Source organism: Ipomoea nil, unplaced genomic scaffold (genome assembly GCF_001879475.1).
Source record: "Ipomoea nil cultivar Tokyo-kokei standard unplaced genomic scaffold, Asagao_1.1 scaffold3030, whole genome shotgun sequence".
NCBI lineage: Eukaryota > Viridiplantae > Streptophyta > Magnoliopsida > Solanales > Convolvulaceae > Ipomoea > Ipomoea nil.
In genome coordinates, this window is record NW_017619458.1 from 3,588,528 (window position 1) to 3,610,457 (window position 21,930).

Below are 21,930 nucleotides of genomic sequence, written 5' to 3' on the forward strand. Positions count from 1 at the left end.
TCTAAGTGGCATGAGTTTGGTAATTCTATTTCTTATAGGACTAAGGGATTGGCTTTAGGGATAAAGACCCATGGACTATGGTGGACCCCTTTTAGCTAATTAGTGGATTTTAACTCCCTTTTTGGGCTGAGTAATGTTTAATTAATTTGGTTTTAGGGGTCGTAACACGGGGTGTTACACTCTCCCCCCCTTACAAGAGGCTTCGTCCCCGAAGCCAGTGCATGGATCCATTCTTTCACCCCTGGACGTCGCGTATTTTGGCCTCCCAATTAGGAAGTGTGACCCCGCGCGTGGTCTTTGCTGGGTTGGACTGGATTTTCTTGTGAAGTGGTGATTGGAAAGTTTGGGTCTACCGTGGTGTCCTGCTCCCGAGCTGGATGCCCCGCGAGTGCCCAGGATGGTCTCGATTGCTGCCACCCTCTGATCTAAGGCGCGTGTTGCGTGGATTAGGGTCGAGAACCCTTCATCCATGATTTGGTTTTGTCGGGTGAGCTGTGCGAGGATGCGCTCGTTGGTGGTTTCTTCGTTTTGGCCCCCCGGGTTTCCCCTTGCTTGTGTGGGAGCCGGTGGTTCGGGCTCGCTATCCTCCTCTTGTTCCCCATTTCCCCCTGTTCCCCCACATTCTTGCATTGCCCGTTTAAACTTCTTGTTGGAGATATCTAGTTGATCAACCAACTCCCTCCGTTCCTCTTCAAGTTTAAGGCGAACCTCCTCAAGGGTGATGCATTGTCCCCCTTCGATGTAGTAGATATCATTGCGACGGAGATTCTGGACATTGAAAACCATGCCGCTTGCGGTTTTAACCTCTGTGTGGCTCAGGTCCACTCCCTTTTTCTCCATGATCCAACTTAGGATCATCCCGTAAGGTAGGCTAAGCCGGTTGCTAGTCTTGTAAAATTCCATGTGTTTCAACATAAGGGCCGGTAGATTGAACTTGATTTTGTGCTTTAGGAGGTAAGCAAAAGTGCACTCCAAACTCCCCACATCCTTACTCTTATTATTTGTAGGCAACAGGCTATCAGTTACAATCATGACTAGTATCTTTTGTTCCGCGGTTAGCCATTTCTTGTTTGGCCGAGTGGCCGAGGTGAAACCCTCTTCTTTTCTGAGTTGGTACCCGAGGTAGTCCTTGTACCCCGTGTTTTGGGTACCAATCCACCCCTTTCGGTCGTAGTTTGACACACCCGTGGTGGTCAGTTTCAGGAGTTTGGCCAAGCGGCCTTCGAAAAGTATGATTTCCTTGCCTCGGACCTTAGCGGTGATTTCCAGTTTATCACCTCGTTTGACAGCCACCAAATGATGATAGAACTCTTTCACCAATTCGGGATATGTATCCCCTTTAATGGTGAGATATGTATCCAAGAGCCCTTGGTAGTTAAACATGTCGACCAACTCTGGAGAGAATTGGTCGGGTTCGAGGGCTTTACCTACGATCACAGTGTAGTCGGCGTTGCTCCAGTCCGGGGTGCGGATTCTGAGGGGCTTTTTTGGCATTTTATTTTCAAATTTTGGTGGCGTTTTTCTGGTGAGTTTCCGGTGGGATTTTCCGGTGATGGGGCGGTGACCCGTTGGGTTTTGGACGGCGAGGGGGCGGCTGGCCTAGGCGGCGTTCGGGGGTGTCTGGTGGTGGCGTACGGCAGTGGGGCGAGGCCGGTCGAGCTGCGGGTGTAGCATGGCAGCGGGTCGTGGCCGGACGAGATGTCGGTGGTCTCCGTGGCGTCGACGGCGGGTGTACGGGGTGGTGGCACTGACCGGGTGGCGGGCGGCGGCTGTTTGATGGTGGCTGCCGGTGGGGTGAGGGGCTTCGGGTGGCCGACGACGGTGTGTGGTGGGGAGGAAGAGAGAGAGGGATTGTGGGAGAGAAGAAGAAGAGGAAGAAGAAGGGTTTTTGATTTGGGGGTTTTGGGGTTTTTAGGGATTTCTAGGGGTTTAAGAAGGGAGTGTTCCCTTGAGGTTTCAAGAAACACTTATGGCTTAGTGGTTAGGAGCTTGGATTTACAAATAGGAAGTCTGGAGTTCAATTCCCCTTGATGACATTAGTTTTCTTGTGGTGTAATCCTTGTCTTTTCCTTCTTTTGTCTTCTAGTGGTGGGAGATTTGGTTGGTTCCCCTTGTTGCTTGATGTGGGTAGTCTAGTTCCTTTCTTTTATGCTAAGATTATTTTGATCTAGCTCTTTATTTATAATAATTCTGAAGTAATTAGTCTAAACAAGTGATTCTACTACGAGGGTGGTTACAAGGGGTTTGTTAGTTTATCCTAAACAGAACTCATCTTCCTGGTTTTCTTCTGGTGTGTGATCTTCGTCTCCTAGGATCGTGTTTCCTTCGTCGGGGTTGCCCTCGTCCTCAAGTTCGGCTTGCGTGCGGCTCATGATGAATACTTTTCCAGAGGCACCGTAATTTCCTTGATTGTTCGCGCCCACGCGTTGGCCCATGGCCATAGGGCGTGAGCTTGAGGGTTTAGTGCAGTTGAAGGCCTTGTGCCCTTCTTTCCCGCAGTTGAAGCATCGTAAGGGGTTCCCCATGCAGTCCTTGCCCCTATGGCTTTGGTGGCATTTTGGGCAAGGGAAGCCCCCCGTATTAGTTTCGTTGTTTCTTGGGGGTGGCCTCTGTCCAGCTGGGTTGCTTGGCCTTGTGTTGGTGTCGATTCTCGTTCTTTTTATAGGGGGTGCCCCACCCCTTGTGTTCCTTTTTCAAATCTGTTCCTGAACCCCACGCTGTAGTAGCTGGATTCGATAGAGATTGGCAGCACTGGAGTAGGCATCGTTGAGGGTCCAGGGCCCGCTCACTACTAGAGCTTTTCGGGCTTCAAAGTTGAGGCCTGATACAAATCTCTCTATTTTGGTTGTCTCTGTGGGGACTAGTTCTAGCGCGAAGCGTGCCAGTTTGAGGAATCGTTTATGGTATTCCATGACGGTAGCCGCTCATTGTTTTAGGTGAAGGAACTCTTCGTGCATAGATGCTCTTATGTGGGCTGGGTAGAAGCGTTCTCGCAGTCGTGTTTTCAGGCTTTCCCAGTTGAATCCCGGTTCCTGTCTGTAAGTGGGTCCCTCGTGGATCCACCAGAGGTCTGCCTCGTGTCCGAAGTAGAATGAGGCTACCTCTACGCGACGTTCTTCTGGGCATTCTACTAACCCCAGAATTTTGTCGAAGGTCCGAATCCATTCCTCAAGGATGGCGGGATCTTCCTCTCCCAAGAAAGTGGGTGGCCTATGGTTCGAAACTTGTCGGGCGACTTCTGAGTTTGTGTTTGGCGGAGGCGGTGGTGGTCGGTTGTTGCGGAGAGCTACGTCGCTTAGCGTTTGGGCGACTTGGGTTAGTTGTTGTAGGGTTTGAGCCAGGGGGTCTTGTGTAGCGGGTTCCGGGGTCATTGATTGTCTTCTGGTTGGTGCCATGATGCTGATCTATAGAGCCAATGTTTATACCAATGTTTGAGTTAGAGTGTTGTACCCTTACCTTGGTGTGATAAGCGAATGGGAGTTCTTAAAATTAATGAGGGATGAGGGGGAGGTTACGTGATGATGGGCAGGCTCACAATCTCACCGTGTGTCCTAAGATTCCTAATTCCTGTGTTCTTAAATACCTAAATCCTATCTTTACTGAACTCCTAGTGTTTTAAGCCTAATGTACTAGGGTCTGGTCTTAAGAGTCTTATCCTAGGGTCAAACTTAGGTTCTGATACCAACTGTAACACCCCAAAATTTTGAAACTTTTAAAACTTATATAATAAAGGTAAATTCTCATTAAATCCCAAAACAGAGTATTACTAAACATAAGGGTGCGGGGTGCTATGCCACATCTGAGCTGGAGAACTCAGATGCACAGGCTAAACTAACTAATTAACCTCAATACATTATCGTGGCACGCAGGCCAAAAAGTAAAACTATCTATCTACTCCAAGCTCTTCTAGCGCGCTCTGGGAGCTAATCATCTGTGCCTGAAAGCCAAATATATCTATTCAGCGAATGATGCCGGTAACCCACTCCAACGCGTTGAAATACATTATAGATAGATATATATAGATATACGAAAATCATTTTGAAGCAGGAAGATATATACTTAAGAGACTCTAGCTTTAAAACCAAGAATAGACTCAGCAAATAGGGACAAGCACATTAATCAATGATAAATAGTTAGGTAGAGTAAACATCATAAGGAATACGTATCTAAGGTCACAGATCACTTTTCAATTCAAACACATCATTATCCAAACATCATTCATATCACATAATTATTGATGGCACCACGGGACCAATCGCATGTCCCGAACATGAGGGTTAATGCGTATAGCATTAACACGGCCCCGCAGCACCCTACCTCATACCGCGGCATGAAGGGAGTTGATCACAACCAACCCATAGAGGACCGCTGACGAACTCAATGTCAGACCACAATCCTACACACCGCTGACGCGCACAGTCGGTGGACCGTGATCCCCTTTACAAGGGGGGACATACGACCCTACACACCGTTGATGCGAACAGTCGGTGGATCGTAACAGATCAAGCCCTACACACCGCTGAGGGACTCAGTCGGTGGGCGAAGATCCGCGGAGACTACAACCCTACACACTGTTGTCCCATCACTCGGTGGATCGCAGCCAGCCGTAGCCCTACACACCGCCTGATTACTCAGGTCGGTGGACTACAGCCTTCCTCGACTTATTGGCCCTACACACCGCCTGGCGCGTCCAGGTCGGTGGGTCATTGCACCGAGGCCCATGTGGACCGCAACCCAAGAAGTGAATCAATTCGGCCTTTAGCCAACTTCTGAACCTCAGCTCAGGAACAATCCATTCGGCCTTCAGCCAACTTTCGAACCGCAGCCCGGGAACACCCAATTTGATCTTAATCAAAATGGGGGATCATGCATCACATAACACATAGTAGCACGTAGTAGCACATTGGGAGGGGAAGACATATAAATAAACTTACGTGTGATCATTCACATACTAAGAATAGTCCTAAGGGGTTCATTCAACTTCCACCTAGGTCAACGGGTTACCGATTCAACTAGCATGCAATTCCTAAGACTCTTTTATCCTACGAATGGTACCTGAAATATCAAACTAGACTCAAGTACGATAAACGGGGTCCGTTGGGACACCACGGGGAATGGGTAACATCAAACGGGGAAGCCAAAGATCCGGGGTGGGTACGGACCAGCGGGTAGCCGGTGGGTGGGGGTCACCCGCCGGAGATCATCGCCCGGGCAACGGGTTGCCGACGGGCAGGCGGCTGCCTGGTGGCTGCCTGCTGCCTGGTGATGGTCTTCGGGCTGCGGGTAGGTGGCGGGTTCCCCTACCCCCACCTACCCCCCACTGACTCTTTTATCATAATTTCGTCCCGGGATCCCTTGTGGAACCCGAAACCATGGTTAGACACTTTTAAACGCAATTAACGACACCATGTAGGCAATTAATGGATCAAAAGCAAGAATCACGTAGAACTCATCCTATTACGACTCCTAAATATAAACAACACCCGAACATGCGAATTCCCACCCAAATATATATCAAGAACAATACAACACAAATTCTCAATCCAACGTAGAGCTCTAATCCCACCCAAATTGTCAAAATCATATTTTATCTTTAACATCAAGAAATATCAAGATTTGTCAAGAATCATCACATCAATATCAAGAACCTCTTTTTCACATCAAGATCATCAAGAACACACATAAATCATCTCATCAATCATCAAGAATATATCACAAATAGCATAGGGGAATTAATCAAGACACAAGCATATAGAAGGAGGCCAAGGAAGGAGATTATAGCGAAGAAAATAGGTTTTGTTGAGACATGGGTTACCTCTTAGCCTTAATTAATTTCCTTGGCTATGAAGGGTCTTTCTTTAAGATTTCTTCTTTCTTGATTTCTCCTAAGGGAATTCTTGGAACTTCTTGTGTGGTGAGAGATTATTGTGGTGTGAGTTCTAGGTGTCCCCTATGACCCTATATATATATATATATATATATATATATATATATATATATATATATATATATATATATATATATATATATATATATATATATATATATATATATATATATATATATATATATATATAAGAGTCCTAATTAGGGTCTAAGTGGCATGGGTTTGCTAATTCTATTTCTTATAGGAGTAAGGGATTGGCTTTAGGGATAAAGGCCCATGGACTATGGTGGACCCCTTTTAGCTAACAATTGTTATGCCGTGCAACCGTGTGTACCGTTCTTGGTACACACGGTTGAAAACGGCACCGTAAAGTGCCAGGGAAGTAACGGTGCCGTTAGTGGCACCGTTTCACTCATCCCGATATTTAAAAAAAAATATTATTATTATTGCCATAAAACGCCACTACACTCCTTTTTCCGCCATTTCCAACATTTCGTCTCCAACAAGCTACACACTTCCTTCGCACTGTAGCAGTCTTCATCACTCTCTCTGTCTACTCGGAGTCGCGATTTTCGCCGTCTTCATCTCATTGTCGCCGGAGCGTGTTTTGTTCACCATTGTCGCCATTTTCGCCATTTTCATTCTAGCATTGTCGCCCGTTATCATCGCATTCTCCATCAGGTATAATGTATTTTTGTGATTTTTTACTGTTAACGTTGTGTTTTTTGACTGTTAACATTCATATTCGCTGTATATTCTTGTTATTTTTTACTAGGGTTTTGCAACACGATTTTGCATTTTTCTCAAACAGATCAATACTCTGTTTTTTTTTTTCTGTTTCTTTGATTGTTTTTTGGTGTTTTCTGAAATGTTTTTGGACAAATAGTTGTGATATTGTGGATATATAGCTTTATACTTGTGGTTTTATAGTTTAATACTTATGCATGTCTGAAAATATCATTCCTCTCTTCAATTATTGTGTTTCTGAAATGTTTGTGGACAAATAGTTGTGATATTGTGGATATATAGCTTTATACTTGTGGTTTTATAGTTTAATACTTATGCATGTTCGAAAATATCATTCCTGTCTTCAATTAGTGTGTTTCTGAAATGTTTGTGGACAAATAATTGTGATATTGTGGATATATAACTTTATAATTGTGGTTTTATAGTTTAATACTTATGCATGTATGAAAATATCATTCCTGTCTTCAATTAATGTGTTTTCTGAAATGTTTGTGGACAAATAGTTGTGATATTGTGGATATATAGCTTTATACTTGTGGTTTTATAGTTTAATACTTATGCATGTATGAAAATATCATTCCTGTCTTCAATTAGTGTGTTTTCTGAAATGTTTGTGGACAAATAGTTGTGATATTGTGGATATATATCTTTATAATTGTGGTTTTATAGTTTAATACTTATGCATGTATGAAAATATCATTCCTGTCTTCAATTAGTGTGTTTTCTGAAATGTTTGAGGACAAATAGTTGTGATATTGTGGATATATATCTTTATAATTGTGGTTTTATAGTTTAATACTTATGCATGTATGAAAATATCATTCCTGTCTTCAATTAGTGTGTTTTCTGAAATGTTTGTGGACAAATAGTTGTGATATTGTAGATATATATCTTTATAATTGTGGTTTTATAGTTTAATACTTATGCATGTATGAAAATATCATTCCTGTCTTCAATTAGTGTGTTTCTGAAATGTTTGTGGACAAATAGTTGTGATATTGTGGATGTATAGTTTAATAATTCTTATTTACAGAAATGGCTCGTGAACCTACACTGGCTGAGGATCTTAGAGAAACAAAAAGAAGAAGAAGAGAGTACCGGACAGCAGCAATTCTAGATTCACAAGCAGCTCAGAGCTCTAATCCAACTAGTGAACAACCAGCAGCAGCCCTAAATTCACAAGCAGCTCAGCGCTCACGCCCTGCTAAGGAAACAACTGTTGCAGAGACTTCAACGAGACGGCGCCGACGAACTAGAGAACACAGGAGAGATTACTTCAATACGAGGATGGGGCCAAAGCTGATGTTTGATCTTGTCCAGAGGCTCTCACCACGACAGAAACAAGCTGTCGTAGAAACTGGATTTGGTGGACTTCTTCATCTCCAACTCTGCACCAATGAATCAAAGTTGGTGCAATACCTGCTGGACAACTTTAATGTTTGCAGGTGTGATTTTGTATTAGAGGATGATAGTCTCCACATTGAAGAGGAAGATGTCGAATACACGTTGGGAATCCCGCGAGGGCCTCTGAAGGTCAATGAGGGGACAAAGATGGAAGACACCTCAACCCGTGAATACAAACTGCTGCTGACTTCATGGAGAAGGAGGTGGGGTATTACAGCAGGCTCGCCAATAACTACACAGATGCCAGATGAGATTGTTAGGAGAGCTGATCATGGTGATGAGTTCAAGAGGGATTTCGTAGTCTTTGCCGTTTCCTCCATGCTTCGAGGAAACACAACACGCTACTCCAAGTACAAGATCTTAAACTCATTGATTGATGTTGATATGATTAAAGAGTACAATTGGTGCGCCTACACATACCAATCTCTCATTGACTCGATAGATAGTTACAATGAAGATAGAAAGAGAAGCTTTTGGGGGCCAATGACATTGATATTGGTCAGTTCTTATTGTCTTTAATCTAGTTGCATGAATTTTATGTAGTTGTAGGTGTATAACTAACAATTTATTATGGATATATATGCATGAAACTTGGAATATACTCAGTTTAATAAGATCCTTTATGTAGTTTAATTTGTGGATATATATAGTTTTAAAATTGTGGATATATAGTTATGTGATTATGGATATATAGTACTCTGTGAATATATGAATGTATTACTCTGTGGACATACTAATGTGTTTTTGGATGTATAGTTATGGGTTTATGGATATATATGCATGACACTTGGAATACACTCAGTTTAATGAGGTCCTTTATGCAATTTAATTTGTGGATATATAGTTTTAAAATTGTGGATATATAGTTATGTGATTATGGATATATAGTACTCTGTGAATATATGAATATATTACTCTGTGGACATACTGTTAATAATTCTGGATATATACTAATGTGTTTTTGGATGTATAGTTATGGGTTTATGGATATATATGCATGACACTTGGAATACACTCAGTTTAATGAGGTCCTTTATGCAATTTAATTTGTGGATATATAGTTTTAAAATTGTGGATATATAGTTATGTGATTATGGATATATAGTACTCTGTGAATATATGAATGTATTACTCTGTGGACATACTGTTAATAATTCTGGATATATAGTAATGTGTTTTTGGATGTATAGTTATGGGTTTATGGATATATATGCATGACACTTGGAATACACTCAGTTTAATGAGGTCCTTTATGCAGTTTAATTTGTGGATATATAATTTTAAAATTGTGGATATATAGTTATGTGATTATGGATGTGTAGTACTCTGTGAATATATGTATGTATTACTCTGTGGACATACTGGTAATAATTCTGGATATATATTAATGTGTTTTTAGATGTATATTTATGGGTTTATGGACATATATGCATGAAACTTGGAATATACTCATTTTATTAATATCATTTTTTATTTCTGAATTTTGTGGATATATAGTTTTAAAGTTATGGATATATAGTTATGTGATTATGGACATATAGTTATGCATTACACTGTGACCATGCAATTAAGAATACATGGATAAATTGTTCTAAATTCATCTTTAACATAATCTTCTGTAATTTGTAGCTGTTCTACTTTGATCGAGTAGAATTCAAAGGAATGAAGATCAACAGAACATACCCTAGCATACTTGCTTGGACAACCACGCTTGTAAGAAAGAGAGTCAAGGCTGAAAAAAGGGCTGGTGGGTTTGGAAAAGGAAGGGTTATCCCTAGAGTTAAGAAGCCAAGGACTGATGCTACCACCTCACTGCAACAACCTGCAAGCACTGCTGCTGCTACAACCTCACTACCACAACCTGCATTTACTGCTGCTGCTACTACTTCTTCTACTCCTGCTACTGCAACACCGACACCAACTACAAGTGAGCCACTCTCAAGTGTTGATCGGGTGACCCGTGTGCTCCAAAAGCTAGCATCAGATGTCCTGGAGTTTGGTGAAGCTATGTCTGAAATTGGAAAGCAGGGCGCACCTATTGAAGTCATGAAGAAAGCATTCTCAGGGATATCAAACATGCTAGGTGCTGCAAGTGCAATTGAATCAACTTCCATTCCAACTGAATCTCAGTTGGATGACATATTCTTTGGGAGTGAAACCTTCACCGCTGCAGTGGATTCATTGGTGGAAGCATTTCAGAAGACAACAAAAACCATGGAATTTGAAGCTCCATCATTTGATTTGGGAATACACTGCAATGAATCGCAACCGCAGCCATGTGAGCAACACACAGAGCAAGTAGTTGAAGAGGACCTACCATTGGATGCTTTGGTTCAACAAATTGGAGAGGATGCAGGACTGTCAACGACCTTGGGAGCACAAGTAACTCCTCCACTTGTTAGGGTCCCATTTCAGAGATATGTTCGTCATGTCGCTGCTACTGATGCTGATGTTGATGACTTTGATTGGTAAATTTACAGTTTGTTATTTGCATTTGGCTTTAACGTTATGAATTTATAGTGCTAAAATTATGAATATAAACTTATGAACATTTTTACAACTGTGGACATATAGCTTGAAAATTGTGGATATATAGATATAAAATTATGAACATTTTAAATCTGTGAATATATAGTTCTATGATTATGTACATATATGTTTAATATTATGGATATAAAGTTCTAATACTGTGGATATATAAACAACAGTGTCATGCAAGAAAGTGAGTCTGATGTTGAGGACGTGACTGTTAGGATGAGACCCCAGCGACGATTCAGGAACAAGCCTCTTTGTTTGAGGTCACCATACTGGACACAGAATGCAGGTTTTATACGAACTGCAACTCCACGGGAAAAAATCATTTCAAACTATGCATTCTTGAGTGTGTCTACCGAACACCCAGAAGAGTATGTTTGAACACATATATTTATAATAACCTTTAAATTACTTAGATAGTTCATATTATTATAACTATTGGTGTTATTATTATTATTGTTATTTTGGTGCTGTAGTGAGTTGTTGTTCAGCTATGGTGACTACTACCTAACAAGGCGTCACTTCTCAACTTTGAGCAATGGCGAGTTGGATATAGACTTCTTGAATATTTGGTCTTTGCGGCTAACTTTGAAGAACACAGAACGTGCTGTTGGGATACCAAAACGCGTATTCTTCACCACACTGCCACATGTAAGAGTTATTTTTGACATGCAGATGCGCATTTTTAAAAATCTAGTACTCTAAGCCTTTTGAATACTCATTTTTTGCATTTCTGTGTATTAAAAAACAGCTCCAGCTTGATCCATCTGATGATTGGATGAAAAGTCTCCCAGCTGAGAAAAGGATGGAAAATTTCAATGATAGATTGAATTATGAAATATCAAGTTTTGGAAACCTGGAAATCAGTGATGCAGACCTTGTAAGATCTATTACACACACTTAATTTAATAATTTAAGATTTTATTATTGATATATATGCATGAAGCTTGGAATATACAAAGTTTAATAAGATCCTTTATAAAGTTCTGAATTTGTGGATATATAGTCTTAAAATTGTGGATATATAGTTATGTGATTATGGATATGTAGTACTCTGATAATATATGAATGTATTACTCTGTGGACAGACTGTTAAGAATTCTGGATATATGGTAATGTAGTTTTTGGATGTATAGTTATTAATTTGTGGATTTATATGCTTGAAGCTTGGAATATACTCGGCTTATTAGGATCTTTATAAATTTCTGAATTTTGTGGATATATAGTTTTAAGATTGTGGATATATAGTTTTATAATTATGTATATATAGTACTCTGTCAAATATGAATGTATACCCATGCAGTTAACAGTACTTGGGTATGTAGTTGTTTCAAATAATAACCTTTTGTTTTGGAATTAGATATTTTTCCCAGTGCATCGCCATGCACACTACTTTGTTGTGTGCATAAATGTCAAGGAATCCAAGGTTCATGTGATAGACAACAAGGAATTGCCTGCTGGTGTTTCAGAGCTTGATAAATATGGGGACTGTCCATACAAACTGGTAGCTTATATTATATTAAAAAATCTCCTTATTGTCACCTATATATTGAATTTAAAACATTATGAACATTGAGCTAATTTTTTACCAGATTGAAGCATTCAAGGCGTACCTGGCAGCAGGACAATCCACCTTGACTCACAAACTGAACAGCATGCCAGTAGAGTTCCTTGCCATGCACTGGAAAAATGCAGAGAATGTCACCGACTGTGGCATATATGTAATGCGGCATATGGAGACTTACATGGGTGGAGCTTTCGAGAACTGGAATCCTGGGTTCAAGAAACATATGCGCACGAATGTAAGAGTAACAGAAATATATTACATTCCAACTACATCAGAAAGTGATGAAAAAATTACAATGAACTAGTTATTTATTTTTCTTATTTTACAGGCTAGCTTCATTTTTGAGTTGAGGGCAAAGTATGCTGCTTGTATCATCACGTCAAAGCTGAACAGCGTCAAAGGCGAGGTCATGAAAGCTGCAAAGATTGAAGACAAGAAGAAGTAAAACTGGAAAGATCAATGAATGTTTTTGTGGATGAATATTTTAATATTTTCTGTTCTTTGGTCGTTTTGTAACAACTCTATCACAATTTTTGAAATTCGATCTATGAAATTCACTGAATATATAGTTCTCATATTATGGACATGTAGGTTTAAGATTGTGGATGTATGGATATAAAATTATGAACATCTTACATAAGTATAAACATACCGTTCAAATATTCATATATTCATATTTCAAGAATTATGGACATATAGGTTTAAGATTGTGGACATATTGATATAAAGTTATGAATATTCGTTCAACTGTGAACTTACATTTTACATAAGTGTAAACATCAAGTTCACCAGTTTACATATTGATATATAGCTTTAATATTGTGGATATAATGATATAACATTATGAACACTTTTACTAATTTGACACACAATTCCAATATTTTGTGGTCATATAGTTCTCAGAATTATGGACATATAGGTTTAAGATTGTGGACATATTGATATAAAGTTATGAATATTCGTTCAACTGTGAACTTACATTTTACATAAGTGTAAACATCAAGTTCACCAGTTTACATATTGATATATAGCTTTAATATTGTGGATATAATGATATAACATTATGAACACTTTTACTAATTTGACACACAATTCCAATATTTTGTGGTCATATAGTTCTCAGAATATGTATGTATAGCTCTAATATTATGGATATGTAGCTTTAATATTATGGATATATAGCTTCAAACCTGCAAATCAACAAGTACTAAAATTTTGAATACACAGATCAAACAACTTGTAAATTGATATCCTCAAAACAGCTAGCTACCAACTGGTATTAACCCCACTCTCAATCTACAACTGCATTATCATCTACATCATTACTATACTGACAAAACTCCGAACTCCCAGAACTTGGATGTACAACGTACCCATCCCCGGCAATCTCAGATAGACTTTCCAAAACCAACGACTGAACAGCACCCTTTGTACTCGAAGCAACTTTATTTGCAGCACTCCTCCTCCCCCTTGCAGCACTGTACTTCTTTTCAATAACACTACTCCTCCTTACGTTACGCTCACCTTTTGATCTCCGGTTTGAAGGATTTTGAATGACACCACTTGAAGATGAAACACCGCACTCTTCAATATGCACATAGCCAATCTCAGCTTCAACCTTTTTCTTTGCTTCCTCAACTGCTTCATCACAGAACTGCCTAGTTACACTGTTATCTTGACTAGATGAAATCAGTCTTTGAAACTTTCTGCAAATCTCCACAACCCAAATTGAAGGAGGGACACCAGCTCTACAAAACATTGAACCAGTATTCACATCCCTACCATCAGCAACCTTTTTAGTCCACCTTTTCATGATATATTTGTTAGGAATACTTGAAACACAGTGTATATGAAGAATGCGTAAACAATGGCAGCATAAAATTCCTAACTCCGAAATCAACTTGCAACTACACGAAATGTCTAAGGTTGACAACTTAAAACTGACTTCATGCCTTATAATATCTATATCTGGACGCCATACGTGATACTTGAACTGACAACCTTCATTCAACACCATTTCTTGATGACAGGCGTTGCCTTTCATGAATTGTTCCTCAAACAAAAAATATATCTCAATCGTATATACCTCTCTAGCGTGTAACAGAAGTTTCACGTGCTCCATCATCATGTTGGGTACCCCTTGAGTACAACGAAAGTCTTCACCATTCTCTTTGCTCCTCCATTCAGAAGTTACACTAACAAACGATGAATAAAAATCACATAGACCTGCAGTCTTGGACAGCCTTCTTGAAATCGAATGGTTAGTAGTTTCACTCCTTTGCGATGATAAAATGCCCCCTGAAAAATAGTCCTTATTGAATGCTGGACACCACTTCTCCCTACAGTCATACAGCTTTTGTATCCAACTATTCTTGTGGCACTTGTAGTCAGTCACCAACCTGAAATGATAAGACATATGTTCAGAACTCTAATGCTATATATCCACAGTTCCAATATAATAAAACCACAAATTGAATGCATATAATACAAACAGAAAGCTCACTGCTTCACTACTACATGTTCAGACAACTAATACTATATATCCATAATTGTAATATTATATATCCACAATTCCAATACTATAAATCCATAAATTGCATGCATATAATTTAGAGACAAACAGGAAGCTCACTGCTTCACTAATACATGTTCAGACAACTAATACTATATGTCCATAATTCTAACACTGTATATTCACAATTCCAAAAAACTATAAATCCATAAATTAAATGCATGTAACTCAGGAACAATCAAGAAGTTCCATTCTATACTACAACATGTTCACATAATTCTAATACTATATATTCATAATTCTAATACTATATGACCATAATTCTAATACTAAACATCCATAATTCAATTACTGGAATCGAAAAAGGAAAAAAAAAAGTAGTGGACATACCTTGTCCAATAAAATTCAAACTCAGCTTCAGTCTCTGTGTATTTCAACACACAGTTAAACATATCTAAGAAATCCTTGTTATTCCTTAACGCCTTGATATGCTTCTTCGAATTCTCGCCAATATGCCATATGCAAAGACGGTGACGTGATGTTGGAAACACCTGACAAATAGCAGCAGCCATGGATGCACATTGATCTGTCATGATAGTCTGTGGACATTTCCCATTCATAGACCTTAAAAATGCTCTAAACAGCCACACAAATGATTCTATCCTCTCATTCATCAGAAAACCACATCCAAACATTACATTCATGCAATGGTGGTTCATCCCTACAAAAGGGCCACAAATCATATCATATTTATTAGTGCGATAAGTTGTATCGTGCACTAATAAATCCCCAAACAACTCATAGTCTTGTCTCATCCGACCATCCCTCCAAAAAAAACTGCATAGTCTTGAATCACAATCAACTTCAAAATCAAAGAAAAAATCAGACTCAGTTGACTGCCTGTTCCTAAATATTTCAATTAATGAGTTCGAATCGGTTCCATCCAAACGCTTTGATGTATCAGAAGCAATTGAATTATAAGCATCTCGATTAGTGAAGCCAACTAATGGAGACCCCCCTGCTTGATGTTTCAAGAACCTAATACCATCTGCCATTGCAACACCACTCTTCTTCAAATCTTTTAAATATAACAGTTGATTATCACCCACATTTCTATGTGAACGCAGAAGATGACTCTTGTCTACAGCACATAACTCGTGATTGTGCACTTTTACATGTTTTGTAACCGTCCACAACCCATCCTCACCGACGTCAAACTGAACACATGCACCACACCCTGACCTTGTGTCAATTTTTGAATATGCCCTAACACCAGCATTTGCCTTAACCTTAAAACCAGCTTTAGAACACATAAACATCTTCATTTGGACTGTTTTGCTATATACCTTGCACCGTTGATTACCCTTCCTCACACTAAAACCAACTCTATATGCATAATTGTTATACAACTCATACGCTTCAACCCCGTTACTTACAACAACACCAACCAAATCTTCATCAACTGCAAATGCAATATATAACCTCAAGTATACTAAATAATACACGTTCCATTGAAAATATAATTCCTATGTAGAGGGGGTGCGGGGAATGCCGAATAAATCCAGCCATGCTCTACGAAAGGAATAACATTTTCCATGGAAAAAGAATGAACATATAACAATGCTGAACACTGTGAATTATGATCATATAAAACTACATATAGACCTGGATTAGAAGAAAAACCATCAATGTCTAACTCTATTGGATCTGAACTTGGTGAATCAACAACAACATCTTCACTGACTGCATAGTGTTAAAAGCCAGAACAGAGTATCAGTTTAGAAATTTGTGGATGTATAGTATTATAATTCTGGATGTATAGTGATAGAATTCTGGATATAAAGCTCACAGTTTCTGGACATAAAAGTTCAATAATTATGGATATACAATCCAGAACAGAGTATCCATTCACAAAATCCTTGATATATACTACTATAATTCTGGATATATAGCTCACAACTTCTGGTTTTATAGTTCAAAGAATATGGATATATATTTCGTTCATTCAGAAAACCATAAACACATAAACACCAAGAGTTACGAATGATCTCAGACTAGAATCACATAAACATCACATACACAATAAACATCACACTAAATATAAACACCTACACAATATATCACACTGCAAAAATCGCAAACGACCACAAATCCATAAAAATCAAACTGCAAAATAACCTGGAACCGTATGCAATTCATCGCCTGCTTCATCTCTCTGATCTAATGCCTCGTCTCTCTGGTCTACTGCATCATCCATCATGAGATCCATACAATAAATCAGGAAAACGACTGCGATCACTATTGCGATTGCGATTTTACGTATACTGCAATCAAAACGCCAAACTACCAAAAAATCGCAAAACTACCAAATATGATATGAATAACGCCGCTAACGGCCATCCAATTTTTTTTTTTTTTTATTTTGTGCGCGCCGTGTCGTTTTTTTAGTAAAACGGCGCCGTTTTGCAACTGTATGCACCTTGCTAGGTGCATTCGGTTGCACGGCATAATTTGCCTTTAGCTAATTAGTGGATTTTAACTCCCTTTTTGGGCTGAGTAATTGTTTAATTAATTTGGTTTTAGGGGTCGTAACACGAGGTGTTACAGCAACGACTCGGATCGCAGTCCAATGGAAACAGATCTAGCAACTTTAAGTGTATACACCCCCTATTGGGATTCCAAGCCCAACGGGTTAGCTACCTTCTCTAGCAACCGAGATAAGTTTCCCAAGTTGCCCACAAATCAATAATCCAAACGGCACAATGGTTGATCGGGACTTTCCACACCACCGACCTGTCAAGGTCTTCCGACACCAACATGACCCATTGCAAACAAAGCCAGAGGCCCGCCAATCACATATCAGTAATACATAAGTCCCCACACTGTTCACTGTTCCACCATATCAAATCTAATCATCTCATCAAGAGTCAATACACAAGGAATCTAGAGATACAACAAAGCATAGATTCCACACAAAATGTGTACAACAACGGATAAGCTCAACAATAGCTTAATCGAGGAATAATCACGATAAGGTACAACATTTGTACAAGCTCACAAGGATAGGTTGAATCGAAGGAATTCAAGAAAGAACATGAAGGAAACATTCCAAGGTATTGCCACTATAACAAAAGGTTTCAACTCAAGAGACCACAATGATTGGTAGGCACAAGTTACCAACCCCCATCAAGAATAGGCATGAGCACTACAAGGAAAGCACATACTAGTACCAACAACAACGTAGCTAGCATACAATTCAACAAGATAATCATAAAGGCTCATACGAACAACATAGACTTCATCTCAATCCAACGAATCACATAGTTGGATCATAAACATGATTCAAGACTCACAAGTCCTATCACGGTACTTAAGACATCTTTCTAGACTTACGAAACATCAACAAAGACACACAAGTGCACAATGGATCAACAAAACAAGAGGTCAAGAAATCAATACACCGTACCATTGGGTGGTACGGTGGGTGGTGAACTACCCTCCAGGGTCCCACTGAACACTCGTACCAGTGGGTGGTGAACCACCCACCAGGGTCCCACTGGTACTGAACTTGAGAAGAAAATCCCTTCAGGGAAAAATGCAAGAATGCTCAAGTTCAAGTCCAAAAACACCTCAAAACTCATACCCATCAACAAAGGAACTTGAACACATAGAATAACTCAAAGAATAGCATTAAAGAACCCTAAATACAAGCATTAACATGACATAAACACAAGAATATGCTCAAAATCACTGAATAGCATCAATAATGTCAAAAAATCATCATAGCAAGTATGAAATAGATTTTATAGGACATGGGTTACCTTTGTAGCCTAATCAACACTTCACAAACTCCTAAGATTCTTCTTGAAGGTCCTCTTCCCAAAAGATCTTCATTACACCAACCAAAACCCAACAACACAAGAAATCTTAGAGAAAGGAGGTGAGAAACTATGAAATAAAACCAAAGGAGCCTAGGACTTACCCTTCCCAAGCTTGTAGGTGAAGAAAGGTGGAATCTTGGTGGCCTTCAAGGGAGGATTTAGGGTGGCTTGCAAAGAAAGATAGAGTGTAAAGAGATGAAGAAATGCTGAAATGTGCTGGAGTATCTTGGCTAGGGTAGGGCTTAAAGCTAGAAATTTATGAAAAGACCAAAATGACCCCTTCTTTCCACATAAAGGCTAGGAGAAAATTAACGTGAAGAGTACAAGGAATAAAGCACAAGGTCTACCCATTGACCAAATTAGAAACGCTAAGGGATTTGGTCAAACTAGGTCCCTTAACTATATTCAATGGGAATTAAGAATGAATTGTAAGGTAAAATAGGAATTAATTAAGAAATTAATTCAGGTTTAAGAAATGAATTTCCGGGGTGTCACAACCGGTGTACTTGGAAATCTTTTTAGGTGAATGAAGCTCTACGTCTGGTTATTGCAGAAGGTAATGGGTTCTGTGTTCACTATAGAAGGAAACAGAAGAGAATAGCATCTCGTTTCACATATTTTCGTAAAAAAAGGCTTGCACGATGTACCTATTTTTACTTTTTTACCCCGTACGTAGATTATTACTTCCGTTACCGTGTTGGAATCGTGAATTTTAATCATCCCTTTTGTGCAATCACAGCCATAGATCCTATTAATTAAATGGTTGACAATAGTCCACAGTCCTCATGTGGGATAGTATCCTCACCTAAACCTTACCCTATATATATATATATATATATATATATATATATATATATATATATATATATATATATATGTATGTATATATGAAGTTAAAAATAAATGCTTTCATATGCAAATATTTGAATCTATGACTTCAAAAAATATTTATTAATTTTAAATCCACTTAAGAATTACACCCATGTGATATACTTCAATTAATAGATATATATTAGTCAATGTTGAATTAATTTATAATTAAACTTCATATAGGGGAGCCAAAGACCTTGTGGACTAGTTGCATTCAAAAAGCTTCATATAGGGTCCCAATGTTTGACAAACCACTACTCCAAGACTAATCTAAAATGCTTTTTTTTTTTAATAAAAAGTTATATGTATACAAAAATTCAAAATTATCATTTAATTATTTTCATCTAATCCAAACAATCTTTTAACTTCATATATTAAGGGTCCTTGTTTTTATTTGCCCCGGGCCTATAAAATTATAGGACCGGCCTTATCTCCAGCTGGCAGCTGCGGCAGTGGGGCGAAGAATAGGAGTTTGATTACTATTTGCGGGGTGGGTCTTTGAAGGAATCAAAGATGTTTGCTACGAATGAAGTGTTTTTCCAGGGATAGATTTTGCCCCCTCTAACATTCCATTAGTTCCGACAGTACCTTGGTCAAAATCCGAAGCAGTATCCGACTATCCGCTGCAATACCATGGACCATTGCCATTTCGTCAGGTACACCAGTGCGAGCAGTAAAAGTACCAGCATGAGAAGCCACTAGTCGTCTAGTAGCGCCGCCTCATCGATTACCACCCTGTACAGCAGAATCCGAAACTAGTTCTAGTATTCTCATATCATCCATTGGTCCAATTTAATAAGGGGTATTTAGTAATCGAGAAAAAGTTAAATTTTATTAACAAATTAAAAAAAAAAAAAAACTAGAAAAGTTATTATAAATTTGGTAGTGTTTTGACTTTCAAAACAACTACCACTCCATCCACACCTCTTGATAATCATCATATCTCCTCTACTTGTACCTCATATTGATGTTGATCACCCTCTAACAGTTCTGCCTCCATGTTCTCAGCCTACACATGAACAATATCCTTCCACATTACCAAATTCTCAACCTCTGGTTCCAATACAAACACAATCACCATCTGAACTTACCCCACCACCACACTCAACATTGATCGACTATCATACTTCGATTTCACTTCCAATAGAGCCACCTTCTGAACCTACTCCACCACCACCACCACCACCACGTTTAAAATGTCAATACAAACCCCGTAAATACTTATCGGATTATCAATGTTACCTAGCTACCACGGCTAAATATTCACTCTCTCATTTTCTCTCAAGTCCATCCCACTCACACTTCATCAATTAAATTACCAAAGAAATTGAACGAACTTCATTCTCAATAGCCCGAACTAATCCTAAATGGCAGAAGGCAATGGAAGAAGAGATTCAGGCCCTCGAAGCAAATAAAACTTGGTCTCTTCAAACTCTACCGCCTGGAAAAATGGCTATTGGTTGTCGATGGGTCTACTGCATAAATACAAACCTGATGGAACAATTGAAAGATATAAAGCCCGCCTTGCCACCAAAGGGTACTCCTAGGTAGAAGGACTTGACTACACGGACATTTTTTCCCCTGTAACTAAATTAGTGACGTCTTCACTATCCTTAGCATTGTCGCCGCATGAGGATGACCCACTTGTCAGCTTGACGTATCTAATGCTTTTCTACATGGAGATTTCTATGATGAGGTTTACATTCAATTACCACCTAGATTTCGTCGAAAGGGGGGGACTAGAGTTCGTCGTCTACATAAATCCCTCTATGGCCTCAAACAAGCGTCAAGATCTTGGTTCACCACTTTCTGTAACTCTCTCTTGCATGCTGGTTTTGTACAATCCAAAGTTGATTATTCAATGTTCACTTATAAAAGAGACTCTTATTTAACAATCTTACTTGTCTATGTAGATGACATTATTATTACATGGAATGACATGGTCATTACGAAACTACTCAAAAAATATCTCGCGAGTAAATTCCATCTCAAAGATCTTGGTTCGCTTAAATACTTTCTTACATAGAAGTGACACGCTCCTCCAAAGGGATCTTTCTAAATCAACGAAAATACGCCCTTGAAATCTTTTCAGACACAGGTCTTTTGGCTTGCAAACCTGCACCAACACCCATTTGAGGTCAACCACAATCTCAATCCACATGACGGTGATCTCCTCCCTGACCTTTCCAATACAAGCGTTTAATTGGTTGTCTCCTCTATCTTACGGTAACTCGACAAGACATCACTTAAGCAGTCAATCTTCTCTCACAATTTTTGTCGGCTCACATGAACCACACTTGCAAGTAGCACTACGCATTTTTGGTACATAAAAAACTCATCGGACCGTGGTATCATGCTACACAATCGTAACTCTTTGCTCCTGCATGCTTACTGTGATGCTGATTAGGCCTCATGCCCAACCACAAGCCGATCAACCATAGGTTATTGTGCCTTTCTTAGCACAAGTCCAATCTCATGAAAAACAAAAAAGCAATCTACTGTCTTAAAGTCCCTAGCCGAAGCCAAA

General features: G+C 39.2%; 1 protein-coding gene across 1 annotated transcript; it reads right to left on the bottom strand.

Annotated features, from left to right (window-relative positions):
* Positions 1-13,337: 13,337 nt before the first annotated feature.
* Positions 13,338-15,538, bottom strand: LOC109163615 (protein FAR1-RELATED SEQUENCE 5-like). Its single transcript, XM_019312358.1, has 2 exons — positions 15,043-15,538; positions 13,338-14,539 (listed from the first exon to the last, which is right to left on the bottom strand). Exons 1-2 carry the CDS (start codon positions 15,465-15,467, stop codon positions 13,432-13,434), a joined length of 1,533 nt encoding a protein of 510 aa, XP_019167903.1. The 5' UTR covers positions 15,468-15,538; the 3' UTR covers positions 13,338-13,431.
* Between the last annotated feature and the right edge of the window lie 6,392 nt (positions 15,539-21,930).